The 22,028-nt window shown below is 47.4% G+C and overlaps 1 protein-coding gene across 4 annotated transcripts in view; it reads left to right on the forward strand.

The window, feature by feature from the left end:
* The first annotated feature begins 12,554 nt into the window (after positions 1-12,554).
* The window catches only part of CDC25B (cell division cycle 25B), a 29,571-nt gene continuing 20,097 nt past the window's right edge, over positions 12,555-22,028 (forward strand). For all 4 annotated transcript variants that reach the window (XM_028744434.2, XM_028744436.2, XM_028744435.2 and 1 more), the window contains exons 1-3: positions 12,555-13,204; positions 18,462-18,571; positions 21,078-21,129. In XM_028744434.2, the coding sequence (XP_028600267.2) occupies positions 12,570-13,204; positions 18,462-18,571; positions 21,078-21,129 (797 nt within the window). In that variant the 5' untranslated portion in view covers positions 12,555-12,569. The remainder of the gene's footprint in view (positions 13,205-18,461; positions 18,572-21,077; positions 21,130-22,028) is intronic.

The raw sequence follows: 22,028 nt of genomic DNA on the forward strand, positions 1-22,028 counted from the left end.
ATAACCCACATTTCCTCAGGAGCTTTTTAAAGGATTATAGAATGCAACAGACACACACACGCATTTTGACTCCATTGCCTAATATGGTTGGTTCTCGGTGCCTGCTTCGGTTGGGTCTTGGTTCTAATGCAAATTCTCCCAGATTCCTGTTCCTGCCAGATCTGCCTTTTTCAGTTTGGCTGGGAGGCCCAGTTCCTTTTCATCAGGAGGCTGCGAGGAGTGGGAAGAAGAGAAGAGATTCGTGGTTGTGCATTTGTTTTCAAAAGTATTCAAGGCAGCTGCACAACAAGCAGACAAAATCCCCGGAGAGCGCTTGGGTGGACATCTGCAAAGTGGCTTTCTCCCCCTCGGCTACTACTGTCTATGGCAAGAAATATTAGGATTATCCATCAATAATGAACAATGACAGGAATTCTTCTTCTTCTTCTTCTTCTTCTTCTTCTTCTTCTTCTTCTTCTTCTTCTTCTTTCTTTAATATAAATTTTTATTAGGTTTTTTAACATACCATTTTCAACAATAATTAAACATACTTTTACATCTTCTTCAACTTTTTGACTTCCATCAGTCCTGTCTGAAAATTTTCCAGTCAAATCTCTTGGTATGCATTTCTTACTTTCCCTATTAAAACTCATAACCAATATCTCTATCTTTTCCTACTTTGTAACACTACGTATATTTCTGCTTACAAAACTTCTTGTAGTCCTACCAGCGTAATTTGTTGGTTACAGTTGTTCTTCAAATAGTTCATATACCGGTACTTCTTCCAATCTTCTGTAAATCTCTGGTCCCGCAGGTTTCGAATCCTTCCTGTCGTTTTCTCCAATTCTGCGTAGTCCATTAATTTCGTCTGCCATTCTTCTTTTGAGGAATTCTTCTTCTTCTTCTTCCCTGCCCATCTGACTGGGTCTCCCAAGGGACATCTAGTCCAACCCCCTGCAATGCAGGAATGACAGCTGATTTGAACATGGGATTCACTGGTCGTAGTCGAACACTCCGACCACTATACCAGCGCTGCCCTTCCTATTACCCCCCCCCCTCACCCAGTTCCTTGTCTGGTGCTCTTGCCATTTGTATCCCCTCCGCTCCTTTCTGAGGCCCAAGTAGATTGTAAGATCCTTGCGTCTGAGACCTGTCTTAAAAAAACAAAAACAAAACACTGTGCATCAACCCCCCCCCCCGAAGTCTGTCTGGCTTTTGAGAGATTACTGTATATGATGCTTCCTTTCCAGGTGGAGACGCAAACGGTTCCTGAATCCTGCCCTTAAAGAAAAGCAACATTTTGAGCTTTTCTTCCAGCAGAGGAGAAAGCGCAGGCCACTTCCCTCCTGAACGCTTCTGCTGAATCCCACCCCCTTCTCCCCAGGAAAGAAAGGGCTCAGTGCCTCTCCAATGGCCTTGAAAGAGAAGCTGGTCTTTGGCTTGGGAGACAAAGCTAGGAAGGGCCGAGGACCAAGACACCTTTGCCATGGGCAGTGGAAAGCTGTGAAATAAATGAGCTCATTGAGTCCCAGTCTGTTGCAAGCTGAAAGTTCTGTGGGGTCTGGCAAGATTTGGGGTTCCCTGAGAAATCAGCATGCAAAAGATAGGAAGAGTCGTCTTGGCGGTCCATGCCAAATCCCTCATCTAGCCCCTTTTAGGCAAGCGTGGAAGGTCAGTTCTTCATAAAACAGGCATTCAGTGGATCATAGAATGGTTGAGTTGGAAGGGACCCTAAGGGAGTCGCTTGTGCAGGAGTCGCTTTTCCTTACAATCCTTTGGAGACGATTTTCAAAATTCCCCCCATAGCCTCTGCCCCTGCTCTTGCCCAATTGTTTCCCTTGAGAGCCAGCGTGGTGCAGTGGTTAAGAGCGGTGGACTCGTAATCTGGTGAACTGGGTTCGATTCCCCGCTTCTCCACATGCAGCTGCTGGGTGACCTTGGGCCAGTCACACTTCTCTGAAGTCTCTCGGCCCCACTCACCTCATAGAGTGTTTGTTGTGGGGGAAGAAGGGAAAGGAGAATGTTAGCCGCTTTGAGACTCCTTCGGGTAGTGATAAAGCGGGATATCAAATCCAAACTCTTCTTAGAATCATAGAATGATAGAGTTGGAATAGACCACAAGGGCCATCGAGTCCAACCCCCTGCCAAGCAGGAAACACCATCAGAGCACTCCTGACATATGGTTGTCAAGCCTCTGCTTAAAGACCTCCAAAGAAGGAGACTCCACCACACTCCTTGGCAGCAAATTCCACTGTCGAACAGCTCTTACTGTCAGGAAGTTCTTCCTAATGTTCTTCTTCTTCTTCTTCTTCTCCACGCCTCACTGCCCTGGCTCCTCAAGCCTCAACTGACCCCTTGGGTTCCTCTTGATCAGTCCACCCCCGATTCCAAGTGCTATCTTCAGTCTCCTTTTGTCTGGCCTCCTTATCCTTCAGATTCCCTAAGCCCTATTCTCATTCTTTGCTTCTCAGCGTTTCCATCTTTAACCCCAGCCAGACTGACAACTTTCCCTTCAGTCTCAGAAGCTGGACTGCAGGTTTCTATTTCCTGAGCAGCTGGGACATTCCATATATCACCAAGCCAGCTCAGACCCTGGGTGCCAGAGGCAAAGATCCTACAGGAGCCATGCGGCAGAGTGTGGTGTGTGAATTGTAGTGCAGGAGCAAGGAGACCTGAGAGCACATCCCTGCTCAGCCGTAAAGCTCACTGGTGATGCGCAGCCAGCAATCTTTTGCCATTACGTGGCACTCTTATAGATGCCACGTAATACCCATTCCTCATTTTAGGAAAGGAATCCCTTTAGTGTGGCAGCACCTAAAACTTTGGAACTCCCTGCCTATTGACACCTATTGACATCTTTTACGGGGCCATTTCTGCAGATCAAAGTGGTTGAATGGGCATATACGGGCGATAATGATAATAATATATACAGATAATAAAAATAACATTATATTCTTTTTCAAGAGCACCAAATCCAGAATGTAAAACGCTTGAATGCGTTTTTTTAAATATATCTTTATTAATTTAAAATAAATACATTTATGAGAAAGCAGATGTACATACAAGTAAACAAACATACAATCAAACAAACAAATAGCAGAAAAATCAGACAAACCGCCACACTATAAGATACAAGAAGATTAATATAATTATTATCATCATATATACTCCTGATACTGAACACAATTATAGAGAAGAAATTTAAAACTGGCTTCCAATTAATCTCACTGTACTTTATCTATCTATTACTTTATACCGCACAGTTACATATTTCTTACATAATTTCTTTTTACCTCCCTACGAACTTATATTTCTATAATAGAGGGATCAGTCTAATTCTGCCAAGATGTTTCCTTTTATTCCATAGTTTCCTAAATATTCTTTAAGGATTCCTTATAGACTTTTTGTTTTGGTTGGCCTCTTAATTGGTTGGCCTGTCGCTTTCTCTAGCTGCAGATATTCTTGGCATTGCTTTTCCTGGCTCCTTCAGTCTCAGCTTAGCTCTTTGGGAGAGCAAAGGCCCTTCTCTGAATGTGGCTTCTGCAATCTGGCAAGGAGGAGCAGATCAAGGAGTCTAGCTGCCCCCAAACCAATGTCATTTTCCATTTACCTGCTGATTTCTCAGAGCTCTGACGCATTCCCAGAGCCGCATCTGCATAACAAAACCCATGATTAGATCACTTGCTGGTTGCCAGCTCCAGCTGCCCCTGATCCCACTGGAGCCATTACTTTAGGATATCTGGTGATAATGGGGTTTCAGAAGCCTCCCCCCATCCACTGGGGAGGGTGGTTTCTCATACTTCCCCTTACACAGCTATTTTTAAAAGAGGGAGCCAGCGACCTTGAGACCTGGTGACCAACAGATAATTAAATCTCCGAATTCAAGTTGGAGAGGCACCCATTTGCCACCTGGTTCCCCCAAGGTCAACACACTGGAAAGATGGAGTCACTCGCAAGGCACTTACAAACATCTGACCTTTTAGCATCGCTGGCCTGACTCTCGTGGTCACAGCTGGTTTCAAAATAGCAGCAGTCACAAGACTTTCAGCCAATATTAGGCATACTCCATTGATCTCAAGAGGCCCACTCAGCAAGTATCACTTAGTTGGATGTCACACAATGGTTTTTTTTATATGGTGAATTAAAGAATTTCCATTTTATTTGCTGGTTTATTGAATCTAGGTAAAGGTAAAGGGACCCCTGACCGTTAGGTCCAGTCATGGCCGACTCTGGGGTTGCGGCGCTCATCTCGCTTTACTGGCCGAGGGAGCCAGCGTACAGCTTCCGGGTCATGTGGCCAGCATGACTAAGCCGCTTCTGGCAAACCAGAGCAGCGCATGGAAACGCCGTTTACCTTCCCGCCGGAGCAGTACCTATTTATCTACTTGCACTTTGATACGCTTTCGAACTGCTAGGTTGGCAGGAGCAGGGACCGAGCAATGGGAGCTCATTGGCAAGCCCTAGGCTCTGCGGTTTAGACCACAGCGCTACCCACGTCCCACTAATTATCAAGTGATTAATTGCTGAAATGGATAAACTGAGAGCTACAGCTCAGAGAGAGAGAGAGAGAGAGGCATAGTGTGGGTTGCTGGTGCCCGGGGCAGGGCAAGTGTTGCACCTCCCTGGTGGTCTAGGCAGCTGGAGTGGGCGACACACCAACGGGGGCACGGAGCCTACAACGAGGGTGAATGGATCCTGCCTCCGATGGGCTCCTCGCCCACTGCCTCCATCCACTTCTCCACTGGATCAACCGATCCTCTGCCAAACCTCAGCGTCCAGGGCTCTATGCCTTTTTGGGGGGTGCCTGATCCCGTCCCCTCAAAAATGTGCTCCTTGGGCCACTGCCCGCCCGCCCTCCCCACATTTTTCCTCTGGAAAGAGGGCAGTTCACCAAAAGGAAATACTTCTTCAATGACTTTAGGGAGTAAGTGGACTCCGGCTTCCAAGTACTGGGACTCTTACCATAAGCATGTAATACATGGGTAGGCAAACTAAGGCCCAGGGGCCAGATCCGTCCCAATCACCTTCTCAATCCGGTCCGCGGACAGTCCGGGAATCAGCTTGTTTTTACATGAGTAGGACAGTGGACCGGCCCCCTGCTGAAAAAGTTTGCTGACCCCTGGTGTAATATTTGAAAAAGGAGTTTTAATGGAATGCAGTTCCTATTATTATTATTATTATTATTATTATTATTATTATTCCCCGCCCATCTGGCTGGGTTTTCCTAGCCACTCTATGCATTGTTGCTATTTAAATGCTTTCAGCAATACAGAGAATTGAACTGGTATGGGGTGGTTGTGGTGGAGGGAATACAGCATTGTGAACATAGGAAGAGCCCCCGGATCAGGCCCATGTAGTCCCGCATACTGTTCTCACAGGTTTTTAATCTACTTTGACTCACAGAGGAACTGCATACTGAATAGTTACTGAACTGCCAGATCAAACAGCACACACCATTTTAGCTTTAAACAAACAAGCGACTGAGCTATGGATTCTGCCTAAGAACTAGACAAACGAAAGACGGCAATATTGTTAGTTCCTGAATTCCCTGTGGCTCAGAGGAGTTAATCAGGCCTTTGTGAAATCCTAGATTTTATGGAAATAGGTGGCAAAATCTTGCTTGCTTCGGAGGGCAAGTGTCTCTGCCCATGGCATAGGGAAGCCTTTGTTTGTGGTGCGAACCGAGTTTTGCTCTGATCAAACACTAATGAAAAGGTTGGGCTCCACAATCGCTGGAATGTTTGTTGTATAGGACAAAGATGTCTTTTCAATTGTCCTCCCAAAAACTCAGAAAAAGTGTCTGTGTGTGTGTGTGTTTGCATCCACATGTACTTCACCTTTCGGCTTCCTTACTCTATAGAATCACAGAACTGTAAAGTTGGAAGGGACCTCGAGGGTCATCTAGTCCAACCCCCTGCAATGCTAAAGAATTCCTTGCAGATGGCCATCCAACCCTAACCCTAACGATGCACTGTGTGAACAAGGACTTTATTTTATCCATCCTGAATGTGGTGGTGCTGGGGGAGGGATGGCGGGCTTAGTCAGCCTGGCCAGGTGGCTTGGGGGCTTCGTACGTGTGACGTAACAGCCCCCACCCGATTTTGGTCGCAACTTGGCACCTCTGCCTCCCACTGAATCTCCTTGGAGAAAAAGATGGGATGTAGATTCCTGCCCACCTAGCAGTTCAAAAGCACGTCAAAGTGCAAGTAGATAAATAGGTACCACTCACGGCGTTTCCGTGCGCTGCTTTGGTTCGCCAGAAGCGGCTTAGTCCTGCTGGCCACATGACCCAGAAGCTGTAGGCCGGCTCCCTCGGCCAGTAAAGCGAGATGAGCATCGCAACTCCAGAGTCGGCCACGACTGGACCTAGTGGTCAGGGGTCCCTTTACCTTTACCTTTAAGCTCCTTTAAATACTGTGGCGCTTGCTTCTGAGCAGACAGTGTAAGGCTGCATTTACAATAAAGGAATAAAAACCCCACGTGTTTCCTAAGGAAGGGCTGGCTGTGGAAGCATTGCAGTTAGGGAAATTATAGTGGATTTGTGACGTTTTCCTTCAAAATTATAGGAAGGGCTGGCATACGAAATTGTGGGAGGAACACCCACATTTTTCACATCACTATCTCTTACCATTGCCTAGGCTGGTTGCCTGAGTGCCTGGAGGTGGTTGGAGGATGGATGGCAGCTAACAGATTGAGGTTGAATCCTGACAAGACAAAAGTACTATTTTTGGGGGACGGGGGCAGGCAGGTGTGGGGAATTCCCTGGTCCTGAATGGGGTAACTGTGCCCCTGAAGGACCAGGTGCGCAGCCTGGGAGTCATTCTGTACTCACAGCTCTCCATGGAGGCGCAGGTCAACTCTGTGTCCAGAGCAGCCGTTTATCAGCTCCATCTGGTACGCAGGATGAGACCCTTCCTGCCCGCAGACTGTCTCACCAGAGTGGTGCATGCTCTGGTTATCTCCCGCTTGGACTACTGCAATGGGCTCTACGTGGGACTCCCTTTGAAGGTGACCCGGAAACTGCAATTAATCCAGAATGCGGCAGCTAGACTGGTGACTGGGAGTGGCTGCTGGGACCACATAACACCGGTCCTGAGAGATCTGGCTCTAAATGGCCTCGGTCCAGTAGACCTGAAGGAGCGTCTCCACCCCCATCGTTCAGCCCGGACACTGAGGTCCAGCTCCGAGGGGCTTCTAGCAGTTCCCTCCCTGTGAGAAGTGAGGTTACAGGGAACCAAGCAGAGGGCCTTCTCGGTGGTGGCTCCCGCCCTGTGGAACGACCTCCCTTCAGATGTGAAGGAAATAAGCAGCTATCCTATCTTTAAAAGACATCTAAAGGCAGCACTGTTTAAGGAAGTTTTCAATATTTAATGCTGTATTGTTTTTAACACCCAGAGTGGCTGGGGAAACTCAGCCAAATGGGCGGGATATAAATAATAAATTATTATTATTATTATTATTATTATTATTATTATTATTATTATTATTAGCTAGTCGAGTGTCCGGAACTTTAGTCCAAAACCTCTGAAGGGTAGGCACTAGCTTAGAATCATGGAATTGTAGAGTTAGAAGAGTCCTGCAAGGCAGGAATCTCAGCTCCAGCATCTCTGGTGACCTTGTGGCAAGGTGCTTCTTTGCCTTGAATAAAAGTGCTTTGAAATTCAAAACTGCATCCCCAAGCAAACCCGCAACCCATTACAATGCGCCCTGGCATTCTTCAGAAAGAAGGGGTGGCAGCTGGAGAATGAAATCCAATCAATAAAATCCAATCAACATCACAGACCAAAGGAGCTATGTGCAGTTTAGCCACAAACACCTAGATAAAATTTAAATGAGTGCATAAATAAAATTTAAATTAGTTTCCTTTGTGTTTCAAAGTGAGCATTCTGGAGCTAAAGGGGTGAAAATTGTTTTCACCTTTACACTATGTACACCATTGTAAGAGAGGGATTGCAAGGGATACAAAAATAAGGTGATTTTAAAAGGGCGGTGCAGTAATTTCTATCAGAATTGCTGCATTCCTTTTCTTCAGAAAACTGCCTTCGTTTTTCCAAGCTGGTGTTCATAGCCAATGTAGGCTGAATTTTCCACAAACACAACCAGGCTCACAACAAATATTCAAAATACAGTAGTGCAATAACAATACTTAATAAAAAGTGTAAATACCACTACAGCATTAACTTCTTTCCTTCTTTCTTTCTTTCTTTCTTTCTTTCTTTCTTTCTTTCTTAGTAAATTTTACTGGAAATTTTATTTACAACATAACATAAAGCCCCAACCCCCCAATACAGAAATACAATAAGCATAACATACAACAATGCAAACAACCAAATAAAAGACTTCCTTTATCCTGGATCTGGTCTCCTTATTTACTTCTTATAAACTGTTTCCTTTATGAATAATTATTAAGATTTTTCTAATTATAACTTAAATATCCACAAAGTCTCCTGCAGACATTACTCGAAACAAATCCAGGTATGTTTTTTAGGGCCCTGTTTTGCGAAGTATTCTCTGCGTTTTCCCCATGCCTTTTGAAACTCTTGTCTAGTGTGATCTCTAATTCCCTCTCTTAATCTAGCCAGTTCAATACACCCTAACAGTTAGTCTTGCCATTCCTTTTCTGTTGGCACAGTTTCTTTTTTCCAGTTTTTAGCAATTAGGATCCTTGCCGCTCCTGTGGCATAGAGGATCATTTTCTGATCTTCTCTTGCTATACCTGTGTCCATTATCCCTAGTAGAAAAGCTTCTGTATTTTTCATAAAGTTATACTTAAACATTTTTTTAAGCTCATCATACACTGTGTTACAGAAGCTTTTGATTTTTTTCACAGGTCCACCAAACGTGTATAAGTGTCCCCTCTGTTTTACCACACAGATTTGTTTTTGTCTTATACATTTTAGCTTTTTGGTAGGCGTTAAGTACTATCTTTAAACATCTTGATTAGATTTTCCCTCAATACTTCACAGGCTGTAAATTTCCAGTTCTTCTTCCATTGCTCTTCCCACGCTGCTAATGACAGCATTAACACTTTAAAACAACAGCAGCAACCCCACCCATTCATTTTATCTTACAGTACCTAAAAGTTTAAATGGGAAAACAGGTCAGGTAAAAATATTCAACTCCAAAAATAGCCTCAAAGCTGATGGCGTTTGCAAGCATCTCCATCGAAATAAAGGAGCAGTTTCCTTATTTATATATTTACGTATTAAGAATATTTCCGTACCACTCATCCTTAAAACTCCTGAAGATGCTATGAGATTAATGTTTCCTCTTTCCTTCCTGTAGTTTGTTTTAGCTGTTTTTGATACTGGATTTTAAATTGTTGCAAGGTGTCCTGGGACCTGCTGGTGGAGGGAAGGCAAATAAATTTAATAATGATGATAGTAATAATTACCATGTCATTTGCCATTTGCAGCATAGCCAGATCATCCATCAGAGCTTTTAGCACTTAAAGAAACGGGATTGCCAACTTTTTCGGGGAAAGCAGAGAGTTTCTCTGAGCCCGGCTTTTCGGCTGGGGAGGTTGGGATATAAATAAATTATTATTATTATTATTATTATTATTATTATTATTATTATTATTAGCCACAGGCACCCCTTCCCAAGTTGCTCCCCTTGCCCTCCCCTGGACACTCCCCCCAAAATAAGGTTCATTGGCAACGTGTGATGGCTCAAAGCACACACAGAACTAAGAATCCTTTCCTATGGTTTCTGGGGGGAAGGTTTGATCCAGTGGAATTAAAAGGGATCCCCTTGCAAATGATCACAGGGCAGCTAAGTCGCTTAGAGCAGGCACCCCCAAACTCGGCCCTCCAGCGGTTTTGGGACTACAATTCCCATCATCCCTGACCACCAGTCGTGTTGGCTAGGGATGATGGGAGTTGTAGTCCCAAAACAGCTGGAGGGCTGAGTTTGGGGACGCCTGGCTTAGAGGGAGGTGCAGATAACACCAAGGTTGCAGGATCAATCCCTGTATGGGGTAGAGGCAGAGTCCTGCAGGCCAGACTAGATGATCCTCAGGGTCTCTTCCAACGTCACAGTTATAGAATGTCCATGATCCTTCTTCTCCACCTCCATCATGTTTTTGTTTCAACAGGCTGGTCCAGTGGGGTGAAAAGCTCTCTGTCTTAGGTCCTTATTCTATATAGTTTATACACCTTGCCTTCCTGGCTGGCTTTGAACACCCCCCCCCCCAAGTTGGAGGATGGATGGCGGCTAACAGATTGAGGTTGAATCCTGGCAAGACAGAAGTACTGTTTTGGGGGGGACAGGGGCGGGTGGGTGTGCAGGAATCCCTGGTCCTGAATGGGGTAACTGTGTCCCTGAAGGACCAGGTGCACAGCCTGGGAGTCATTCTGGACTCACAGCTGTCCATGGAGGCGCAGGTCAATTCTGTGTCCAGGGCAGCTGTCTACCAGCTCCATCTGGTACGCAGGATGAGACCCTCCCTGCCCGCGGACCGTCTCACCAGAGTGGTGCATGCTCTGGTTATCTCCCGTTTGGACTACTGCAATGTGCTCTATGTGGGGCTACCTTTGAAGGTGACCCGGAAACTACAACTAATCCAGAATGCGGCAGCTGGACTGGTGACTGCGCGTGGCCGCTGGGACCACATAACACCAATCCTGAAATACTGGCATTGGCTCCCAGTACGTTTCCGAGCACAATTCAAAGTGTTGGTGCTGACCTTGAAAGCCCTAAATGGCCTCGGTCTTGTATACCTGAAGGAGCGTCTCCACCCCCATCGTTCAGACCGGACACTGAGGTCCAGTGCTGAGGGCCTCCTGGCGGTGTCCTCCCTGCGAGAAGCCAAGTTACAGGGAACCAGGCAGAGAGCCTTCTCGGTGGTGGTGCCCACCCTGTGGAACGCCCTCCCACCAGATGTCAAAGAGAAGAACAACTATTGGACTTTTAGAAGACATCTGAAGGCAGCTCTGTTTAGGGAAGCTTTTAATGTTTAACACACCACTGTATTTAAATTCTTTGTTGGAAATCACCCAGAGTGGCTGGGGAAACCCAGCCTGATGGGCGGGGTATAAATATTATTATTATTATTATTATTATTAATAATAATAATAATCATCATCATCATCCCTGTGACCGGGTGAGCTCCCGTTGCTCGATCCCTGCTCCTGACAACCTAGCAGTTCGAAAGCCCATCAGAGTGCAAGTAGATAAATAGGTACCGTTCCGGCGGGAAGGTAAACGGCGTTTCCGTGCGCTGCTCTGGTTTGCCAGAAGCGGCTAAGTCATGCTGGCCACATGACCCAGAAGCTGTCTGTGGACAAACGCCAGCTCCCTCGGCCTATAGAGCGAGATGACCGTGCAACCCCGGAGTCGGCCACGACTGGACCTAATGGTAAGAGGTCCCTTTAAAGGTAAAGGTAAAGGTACCCGTGCCCGTACGGGCCAGTCTTGCCAGACTCTAGGGTTGTGCGCCCATCTCACTCTATAGGCCGGGAGCCAGCGCTGTCCGCAGACACTTCCGGGTCACGTGGCCAGCGTGACAAGCTGCATCTGGCGAGCCAGAGCCGCACACGGAACGCCGTTTACCTTCCCGCTAGTAAGCGGTCCCTATTTATCTACTTGCACCTGGGGGTGCTTTCGAACTGCTAGGTTGGCAGGCGCTGGGACCGAGCAGCGGGAGCGCACCCTGCCGCGGGGATTCAAACCGCCGACCTTTAGATCGGCAAGTCCTAGGCGCTGAGGCTTTAACCCACAGCGCCACCCGCGTCCCTAAAGGGGTCCCTTTACCTTTACGTATTTGTTGGAAGCCCCCCAGAGTGGCCGGGGCAACACAATCAGATGGGTGGGGTATAAATAATATTATTGTTGTTATCTGACCCGTAAGCCATCTGAAGGCCATGCTGTGTTTTTTAATGTTTTATTATGTTTTTATATATGTTGGAAGCTGCCCAAGAGTGGCTGGGGCAACCCAGGCAGATGGGTGGGGTATAAACAGTAAAATTATCATTATGGAAGGGGTCGTTCCTGTTTCCAGGGCTGGATTGAGGTCTGATGAGGCCCTAAGCTACTGAAGGTAATGGGGCCCTTTATATGTCCAGCTGTCCTTTGTCAACAACAAATTGTTGCTGTTTTTTGTGTTGAATATATGCTATATGGTCATTTATGGACCTAATAGGTATCCAAAGCAATGTATTTTATCAAAGTAACCTTTATCTTATATTTTGGAAATGTACCTCCAGGTTTCCCCCCCTTTAATTTAGTATCTAAAGCCATTTGCACATAACAAAACATGCACTTTTATAAAGGAATTTTGTTTTGTTTTTTCTTATTTTTTGGAAATGTAAATCCAGGGTTTTTTCCCCCGTTTAATTTTTTTTGGGGGGGCCCCCAAGAGAGTGGGGCCCTAAACTGCAGCTTGCTTATTTAATGCGTAAATCGGGCGCTGTTGGAGGGCGTGCAATCTTGCCCCCCACCCTCGCCCCTTTCCCGGGCTCGCACGTGCACGCGCATCGTGCACTTTTCTCGCGGTGCACCCCCCCCCCTGCAAATTCCTCCTCCTTTCTTCCCGCGCCGCTGCCATTGGCTGCCCAACATTCTCCTCTTGGCTCTGTTATTTTTCGAATATGCAAGCGGCGCGGCGAGGGATGCGGGCGGAGCATCCGCGGAGGCAGCCGCGTCGCCGGGCGGAGCTTCCTCGCCTGCATCCCGCCTCCCAGCCGCCTATAAAAACCCCCCTCGGGGCGACGCGCATCCCTGATCCTCTTGTGCAACGAGCATCTCTCTCCTTTTGCTCAGTCCTCGCAGCGCCAGCTTTTGAAAAGAAGAGCCTCCGGGATATTTATTTCTGCTTCTCTCCAAAGCACCATCTCTTTCACCAGGGAGCACGTCGGCGCGGCAGCCTCTCGCCGAGCCTGGATGCATGCTCGTGGGAACGCGCCCCGACACGTGTCTTCGCAGCCGAAGCGGGCAGCCATCATTCCCTCGGATCGGATTCCTCCTCTGATTTTCGCGGCGCTTCGAGAAAGAAACGCGGAGTCTCTCCAGCCTCTCGCCTTCCCGCGCAGCAGCCCCAGATGGAGACCGCCCGGGTACTCGCGGGATCCCCCCCGGCCTGCCGCGAAGCCCGGAGATCCAGGAAGACCCTGGGCTTCCTCGCTGTCGGGCCCAAGACCCTTTTCCCGGACGGCGACGGAGCCGCCGCGATGTCCCCGGTCACCACCTTGGCGCTGAATATGGACAAGCTGACCGGCCTGGGCAGGTAAGACCACGAGGACTAGCGCCTTGGAGGAGGAAAATTGGGGATCTTGCAGGTTGTTGCAGGAATTTAGCTTTGCATGTCATTTTGTGCACGCAGGATTTGCCCGGGGGTGGTATAAAAACAGACCGGGCCTAAAAGGAAATTCCTTGGTTTTTTTTTGGGGGGGGGGTGCATGTCGCTTTTTGCAAGCGACTGAGCAGTCCGATCCTCACGTGCAGTCTTCCACGGTTTTATTCCACGCGAAAAGGGGGAAGGGTAGTTTGCGGGACGGGACGGGAGGCCACGTGCGCGGCTTTGCAACATTGCAAGGTTTTTTTTTGTGCGTTTGGAAAAAAGCAAGAGTCTGTTAACCTCCCCCCCCCCGCTTCCTGCCCCCCAACTTCTCTCCTGGGTGGAAAGAGCGAGCAGCTGTTTTGCAGGGTTGGGGGGGGCCGCCCGGGCCGCGTGGGAGCCGGACAAAGGGAGCCTTTAACGGGATCAGGAATGCCGGAGGGGGCCGGAGGCGGAGGGCTTTCTGGGGGTAGTGGGGGGACGGACACACACGTGTGGGGCCGAGGAGGAATCGGGGTCCCTGCGGAGCTGCAGGAGCCCCCCCCCAGCTGGCTGGTTGGGAAAGAGGCCGGAGGCGCCTTTCCAGATGTTGCGGGACTCGCAGCTGCACGGTCTGGGATTCTGCTGGGGGAGGGAGCGATGGGCCAGCAACATCTGGAAGAGCCCCCCCCCCATTCCTGCTTTACCGCAATCTAAGCACTGGTTAGTTCCCCTTGATTTCTCCATTTTTTAAAAATAAATTTGTATATTCATCTTCAGAGCTCCGGGCAGGGGCAGCAATATATATGCAAGATAGAAACTCAAAATGCAGAATAAAGACAAAACAAATCGCCCCCCTCGAGATTGCATAATAATAATAATAATAAATAAATTTATTTATTTATACCCCGTCCTCCCTAGCCAAGACCGGGCTGAGGGCGGCTAACAACCAATAATAAAAACACGTTGATTAAAATACAATTTAAAAAACAAGATTAAAATTCAACATTAAAACAATATAGCATTGTCTCATATATATATATATGAGGAATTGTAAAGAAACTAAATCTTTTCGAGTTTCCTTTCCTTTCATCCTCTCTCCCTCCACTCCCAATGTAAGAGTTTTGCAGCAGGATCAGGCCTTGGATTACTGGGGCGGGGGAGGGGGTGGCCTTTGGAATCTAGCAACATCTGGAAGAGCCCCCCCCCATTCCTGCTTTACCCCAACCTAAGCACTGGTTAGTTTCCCTTTATTTCTCCATTTTTTAAAATTAAATTTGTATATTCATCCACGGAGTTCCGGGCAGGGGCAGCGATATATATAGAAGATAGAAACTCAAAATGCAGAATAAGGACAAAACAAACCATCCCCCCTTGAGGGTGCCATATAGGATTGTCTCCTCTCTCTCTCTCTCTCTATATATATATGGATGACATATAGGGTCTCCTAGAACAGTCCCACTGCCACGCAGGAATTGCAAAGAAACTAAATCTTTTCCAGTTTCCTTTCCTTGCGTTCTCTTTCCCTCCACTCCCAGTGTAAGAGTTTTGCAGCAGGATCAGGCCTGGGATTATTGGGGCGGCCTTTGGAATCTAGCAACATCTGGAAGGTGCCCTTGCCATACCCTAAACACTGATCAGTTTTCCTTTGGGTCGTCCTAGGATTGTAGAATTGCAAGGGGAATCCAGAGGTCCTCAAGCCCAGCCCCAATGCAATGCCCAGGGTCTTTCCTCTGCCCTACCGTCCTTTCATTCTCTCCCCCTCCCCAAATGTAAGAGTAACACAGCAGGATCCGGGCCAGAGGCCCATCTAAGCCTAGCATCCTGTTTTCCTGGAAGGCTGCAAGAAGCGCTTTGAGTGTGCGCAGACTTATACACACTCCTGTTTTCCCAGTTCAGGGTTGTGCATCGTGCACCTGAGCGCACCTGATCCAGTGAGCTGTGTGGTCCATGCTCTTGTTGAATTTCAGGGCGCTTTTATTCTGGAAGGAGCCTCACCCCCTGCAACACAGTGCATGCTTTCTTGGAAATAAGGCCTGCCATTTTCAGTGCAAACAGGAGATTAAAAAGGTCTAAAAAGCCACATTCCTAACAGCTTCACTGCTGCTGCTCATTTTGTGATTTCTAAACTCTGCTGGGGCCCCACGCTATGGATCTAGCGATCCAGCAAAGTTACAGAATCCTAAAGTTGGAAGGGCACCCCCAAAGGTCATCTATGCCAGCCCCCTTCAATACAGGAACTTCCGCTAAGGCATCCTTGACAGAAGTCTTTTATTAATTACCCCACATGGGGAAATCTATATATTTTTCTCTCTGCACAGTGGGCCCCCCCAACACATTCTAAGCCTCTAAGAGTCAGCCTTTATGCCATAATCTCTTGACATTTATTTCTGGTCAGATGTGAAATCAGCCATTCCAAACATGTTGAATAGTGTAAAGCTAAAGCTTTTTTTTAAAGCAAGTGCTAATAATGTTTTCATGAAGGCAAATAAATAAACAGATGTGTAAAAAACCAACAACCCACAGTGGCCACAATCTAACCCCTTTGAGTGACATCTGCTAGACCAGGCATGGCCAAATTTGGCCCTCCAGCTGTTTTGGGACTACCATTCCCATCGTCCCTGACCACTGGTCCTGTTAGCTAGGGATGGAGGGAGTTGTAGTCCCAAAACAGCTGGAGGGCCACGTTTGGCCATGCCTGCTCTAAGCACTATGCCACACAGCCTTTAGGATCTGCATGCATGCGCCAGAAACGAGATCCATTGCTTTTTCCATTTGTCTTGTGGGATTTTTCTGTTTGCTAATGTGTGGTGCGCTGCTGAATAATCACATGCAAGATGGGGGGTCTGGCTGGTGAGAGGAGTATTGTGGGGGGGGGGGAGGCTGTGGTTGTTCAGGAGCCCTGTTAATATACCATTCCCCCCCCCCCCACTCCATGCAACCATCTTGCCTCCATGTTGGAGAAGAGAACTGGTTCATCTGCGTTTTGGGTGGGTGGGCTGCAAGCAGCAGCCCTGAGGCTTTCTGAAGGGAGTTTCCCTTTTGGAAAAAAATGTGCATTAGGCTGTAATCCTAAGCATGCATATTTGGGCGAGGGGGGGGGCTAGGAATGGGTTGGAGCTGCACACATGTGCTCAGCAGCGGGACAGGAAAATCAAATGGGGATTTATTGAAACCTGAGTTCAGTTGTTAAATCCAGGGCATAGTCCATGTAAACCTGCTTTCTTAGGTTGCTTTTTAAATGCTCCCTTTTGTCCTCCTCCAGTGGTTGCATGCATGCATTCTTTATTCCCCCCCCCCTTTGTTCTAACCTCTTCCCTTCCCTCCCCTCTTTGAAACTCTCTTTCCTGCCTCTCAGGGCTGCCTTCTGGCAGTAGGACTCTTTGCCTGCACAATGTCACTTCTGTTCAAAAAGAAGAAATAATGCGTGCTTGGAGTGTGTGTGTGTGTGTGTGTGTGGTTTCCTCTTCCTGCCAGGGTGTGCAGCAGAGCAAATAATGTTTGCATGCCTTTCATGTGGCGGGGGCCGCGCACAGGACTCTTTTTTTTTCCCCTCTTGCCTGGTAGAAGCAAAAGGCTTTGCAGAAAAATTGGCTCTTGTGAAACTGCGACTGCATGACTGTTTTTATAATTATGGTGTCTGTAACCCTGTCTGAACCACAGGATTTTTTTGGGGGGGGGGAGGGCTTTTGACAAGAGTGTGGTTTTTTTGGAGTAGAGGAAACAGCCTTAACTGTGAATCAGGCCTTTGGGGTCCACCTGGCTCGGTCTCTCCAGCTGCTTCTGGACTACAAATCCCACCATCTCTTAGCTAGTGGGGCCAGCAGTCAGGGAATGATGGGATTTGTAGTCCAACAACAGTAGCAGCTTTGCAAGGTTAGGAGTATCTCCATGGGGGAGGGCTCTGGTGGAGTGCAGAACTGGGGATAGCTCTGTCGGTAGAGCATGAGACTTGTTAATCTCAGGGTAGTGAGTTCGAGTAATGCGTTGCCGGGGGTTGGACTAGATGACCCCCCATGGTCCCTTATATTTCTGTTTTTCTACTCAGTGAATTGGGTGCTGGAAATGCCCAGTTTGCAATCTGAACACATGTGGGGGGAGTGTGGGGGGGGAGGGGGAACCACCGCTCAGTGGGTAGTGAAGCCCTTACTGTGCATGGGAGAAAAAACTCCTAGATTTAGCAGAGAAGCCACTGGACTTAAAGCACAAAGAGAGGCTGGTGGGGTCTCAGGCGAGACCTTAGCCCATCCCCTTCCCTTCTCCTGGGCTCTCTGTGTTTTCACCCACTCCCTCAGGGGTTTTGGCAAGAACATTTTTTTTGCAGCTGGGTGGAGGGAGAGGAAATGGGTGCGAGATATATTATTTTATCTCTGGGCCTGCAGTTAACCTTGCCCAGCAGCCTCTCCCATCACGCTAGCCGACCTGCCCCGTAAGTTAATCATTGAGCAGCTGGCATCTCGCTGTGGCTTACGATATGGTGCCTGGCACTCTGTACGTTGCCCAGGGGCCTGAAACTTGGTGTGCCCCCCCCCCCAGTTCAAGCGGAGCTGTGACAATCTGGAACCCAGCAAGCATGTCAGTCTCTCCTTAGTTTTTAAACGGGAAGTTGCAAAGGAGTGAGCAAGCTTTCTCTGTTTCACAAAACTTTCCCCCAGATCCTTTTTTTAAAAAAAGTAAAACAGGGAAGTGAGTTGAAAGGGGCATGATTTTTTAAAATTCATTTTATAACACAAACAACACAAACAGAAAAACAAACAATACAAACAGATTCTTGTCTTATCCTTATTTTTTCTAAACATTGTTAGGTGGGCTTCCCCAAGTCCCCCCTATCTGATTTTCATTTCACCTCATCTTTAGCAGTTTACATATCATAATTTCTAACCTTTTTAAATTACTCTTTAACCATAAAAACCTGCACATTTTATCACTTACATTTCCATCATCTCGCTTTTGAGCCGAGGGAGCCGGCGTTTGTCCACAGACGGCTTTCCGGGTCATGTGGCCAGCATGGCCAACCTCGCAGGGTGGTTGTGCAGATGAAATGATTTGATGTTTTATTAATATTTGATGTTTTATTATGTTTTTATATAGGTTGGGAGCCGCCCAGAGTGGCTGGGGGGGGTCCCAGTCAGATGGGTGGGGTGCCACTACTACTATTATCATTATTAATAATAATACTATATTCCAAGGTTCTTAATCACTGGTCTTTTCTCTTCTCGGTTTGCAGTGATTGTGACACACCCAAGAGAAGGAAGCGGCTGGGCCTTGACTTCAAGAAAGAGTGGTCCTCGCAGGATTCCGTCTCCTCCGAGTCCTCGCAGGAATCGGGAGATTCAGGTCGGTGTTTATAGGCGGCTGCCAACCGCCTTCCCCAAATGGGGCTCCTGTGCTCCGCTAAACTATGTCATGGGGGCTCACTGTGTGCAGAGAGATGGGATTAGGAGAACAGCCCCTGTTGAATTGTCTTCCGACCCTGTAATAATAATAATAATAATAATAATAATAATAATAATTTAATTTATTTATACCCTGCCCTTCCCGGTGCAAAAACCAGGCTCAGGGCGGCTTACAACAAATTTAAAACAGTATTAAAGCAGTATAAAATACAATATAAAAACATGAATAACAATATGGAACTTTAAATTATGTTAAATAATAATAACTAATTTTGTATCTCCTTTCACCCGATGATCACAAGGAGGTTTGCAATATAAAAACATAAAAATGCATGTCATAGTAGCAATCAAAAACAAACAACCCCAATTAAAGCGAAAGGAGTGGCTCTTACTCTCTGGGAAGAGCAGTTCTGACTGGGGTCTTTTATGGGATGCTTGTCTCTTTTCTCTGATTAAACATTGATTTTGCCATCTTGGCTAAGCCTGTTAATTCTAGTAGGCACCCTTCCATTGCCGGTCATAATGGGTCTTTGGGCGCATGCAAGCTCTCCTGATCTCTTGGAGTGTAAAGGCAGCTAACCGCTGGTCCTCCAGTTAAGCGTGGGACTAAAACTCCCGCCATCCCTGACCATTGTCCGCAGCGTCTGGTGCTGATGGGAGTTGTAGTCCAAAGCTTCCCGGAGGGCGCCAGTTTGGGGAAGCCTGACGGGAGAAACCTCTTGCTGGTTTCCCCACCTCGTTTATCTCTCTTGATAAGATTCCAGAGGGGCTCCTGCCTTTAATCTGTAAAACCCTTAATCTGTAAAAGCAGGGCATTCCAAAAAGCATCTGAGACTTTCCTAGGGGGTGGTATCCTGCATTTGCAGATCAGAGGTTGGCATGGCCTGAAGCAGACGATCTGTGATCCAGGATCACAGATTCTGTATGATCGGGGATCAGGAGAATGTGTGGCCGTTTGCAGGGTGGTTGAACTCAGACCAAATCGATTATCTAGGGGGCGCAGTAAAAGGCGGGGAGGGGGGCGTCGGAGGTGCAAAGTGCATTAATCCAGGGGTCAGCAAACTTTTCCAGCAGGGGGCCGGTCCACTGTCCCTCAGACCGTGTGGGGGGCCAGACTATATTTCTTGGGGGGGGTGAACGAATTCCTATGCCCCACAAATAACCCAGAGATGCAGGGTCTGACGGGCGGGGGGAGCTTTTATTGCCACTGTCCTAAGACAGTAAAAACACGCTGATTCCCAGACTGTCCGTGGGCCAGATTTAGTAGGCGATTGGGCCAGATCCGGCCCCGGGGCCTTAGTTAGCCTACCCATGCATTAATCAAACTAAACAGTTTGAACCGTTTTCTTTAGTGGGTTGTGGAAGCCGCAGTTCTGAAGGATGCTTTTTATGGGGTGGGGGCACGGGGGCTCGGGGGCTCAGTTTATGGAGCTTAAGGGGGCGGTGGCCAGAGTTTTTTTGGGGGGTGGGAAACTTCAGTTCCGTGATACCTGAAAAAGTCCAGCGTTTCTGCGCCCCTGGAACACAAGAAGTGCCCCTCTCCATTCAAAGCCCTGAATCTTTGTATGGCAGCCCAAATATATGCCATCTCTCTGGTTCCCCGTTCAAATGCTTGCACCCCACCATTATCCATCCCATAAGCTCCCCAAACCTAATGTGCCTTCTGGAGCCTCTTTGTAGCTCTTCCTGAGAAACGTCTAGTTTTGTCAGGCTCCTTCTTAGCAGAATAATAATAATAATAATAATAATAATAATAATAATAATAATTTATTATTTGTACCCCGCCCATCTGGCTGGGTTTCCCCAGCCACTCTGGGCGGCTTCCATAGAAACCAAAAATACAGTAAAATATCACAGATTAAAAACTTCCCTGAACAGGGCTGCCTTAAGATGTCTTCTGAATGTCAGGTAGTTATTTATCGCTTTGACATCTGATGGGAGGGCGTTCCACAGGGCGGGTGCCACCACCGAGAAGGCCCTCTGCCTGGTTCCCTGTAACCTCACTTCTCACAATGAGGGAACCGCCAGAAGGCCCTCGGAGCTGGAACTCAGTGTCCGGGCTGAACGATGGGGGTGGAGACGCTCCTTCGAGTATACAGGACTGAGGCCGTTTAGGGCTTTCAAGGTCGGCACCAACACTTTGAATTGTGCTTGGAAACATCCTGGGAGCAAATGTAGGTCTTGCAGGACCGGTGTTATGTGGTCCCAGCAGCCACTCCCAGTCACCAGTCTAGCTGCCGTATTCTGGATTAGTTGTAGTTTCTGGGTCACCTTCAAAGGTTGCCCCACGTAGAGCGCATTGCAGTAGTCCAAGCGGGAGATAACTAGAGCATACACCACTCTGGCGAGAAGAGAGGAACCCCACTGAAGACCTCAAAAGCCAGGGGGCGATATTCCTTGAATTTCTCTTTCCTCACGGGAACCTCTTTTTGTTGTTGTTGACGCAGGCATGGGCCCGGATTCCCCAATGGAGCCAGAGCTGGAGATCTTGGAAGATGTGTAAGTTGGATGTTTTTGGCTAATCCTTGTAGGGTAGGGGAGGTGTTGGTTGTTTGGCATCAGCCCCCAGCAGAAAGGCTTTAAATGAGGATTTGATGGAGCGTGAAAAAGCGTTAATCCCGGGGCTCTGTCTTCTGATGCAGTTTGCTGATTCGTAGTAGAAAGGTTTGCTAGCTTCTTGGAACAGAAAGGGCCAAGGGCTTTTCCCAAGGAACAACAGAATTGTATTGTGGAAGGGGAGATTATTGGGTTGCCTTTAGTTTTGCTTTTATTATGTATTCTTCTTATATATATTGTGATTTTATGTCGTGAACCACCCTGAGATCTAAAGGTAGATCATATGATTATGGTTATTACAACTAATAATAATAACTAATAATAATAATGAGATCTACCCGTAGATCTCAGGGTGGTTCACGACATAAAATCACAATATATAAAAAAAGAATAAATAATAATAATAATAATAATAATAATAATAATAATATCATCAGTTTCTGGAAACCGCAGGAGGAAAGTGTTGCTCTTGCGTTCGAATCCTGCTCGCTGGTTTCCCACAAGGCATCTGGTTGGCTAATGTAAGAACAGGATGCTGGACAAGATGCCCCACTGTCCTGATCCTGCAGGCTCTTCTTACGTTCTTCCTTGCAAATGTGGCAATTCCAAATGGCTCATGTTGACCAGGTGGGGAGTTGTGGGTCCTGACCTTTTTCTGGAGAAGGGGATAAGAGTTCTTGACTCCCTCGGTTGGAACTGTGTTTGCTGGAAAACAAGGGTCCTCTCTCCACCGTTATTCAAAATGATCTGGCCTTGTCGAGGAAAGGACCACAACATGGCAGCTTCCCCTAATTTGAAATCTGTGTCATTCTCAAGAAGTGTGAATTCCATTCCTGTCAACC

The sequence above is a fragment of the Podarcis muralis genome, chromosome 9 (assembly GCF_964188315.1).
Source record: "Podarcis muralis chromosome 9, rPodMur119.hap1.1, whole genome shotgun sequence".
Taxonomy (NCBI): domain Eukaryota; kingdom Metazoa; phylum Chordata; class Lepidosauria; order Squamata; family Lacertidae; genus Podarcis; species Podarcis muralis.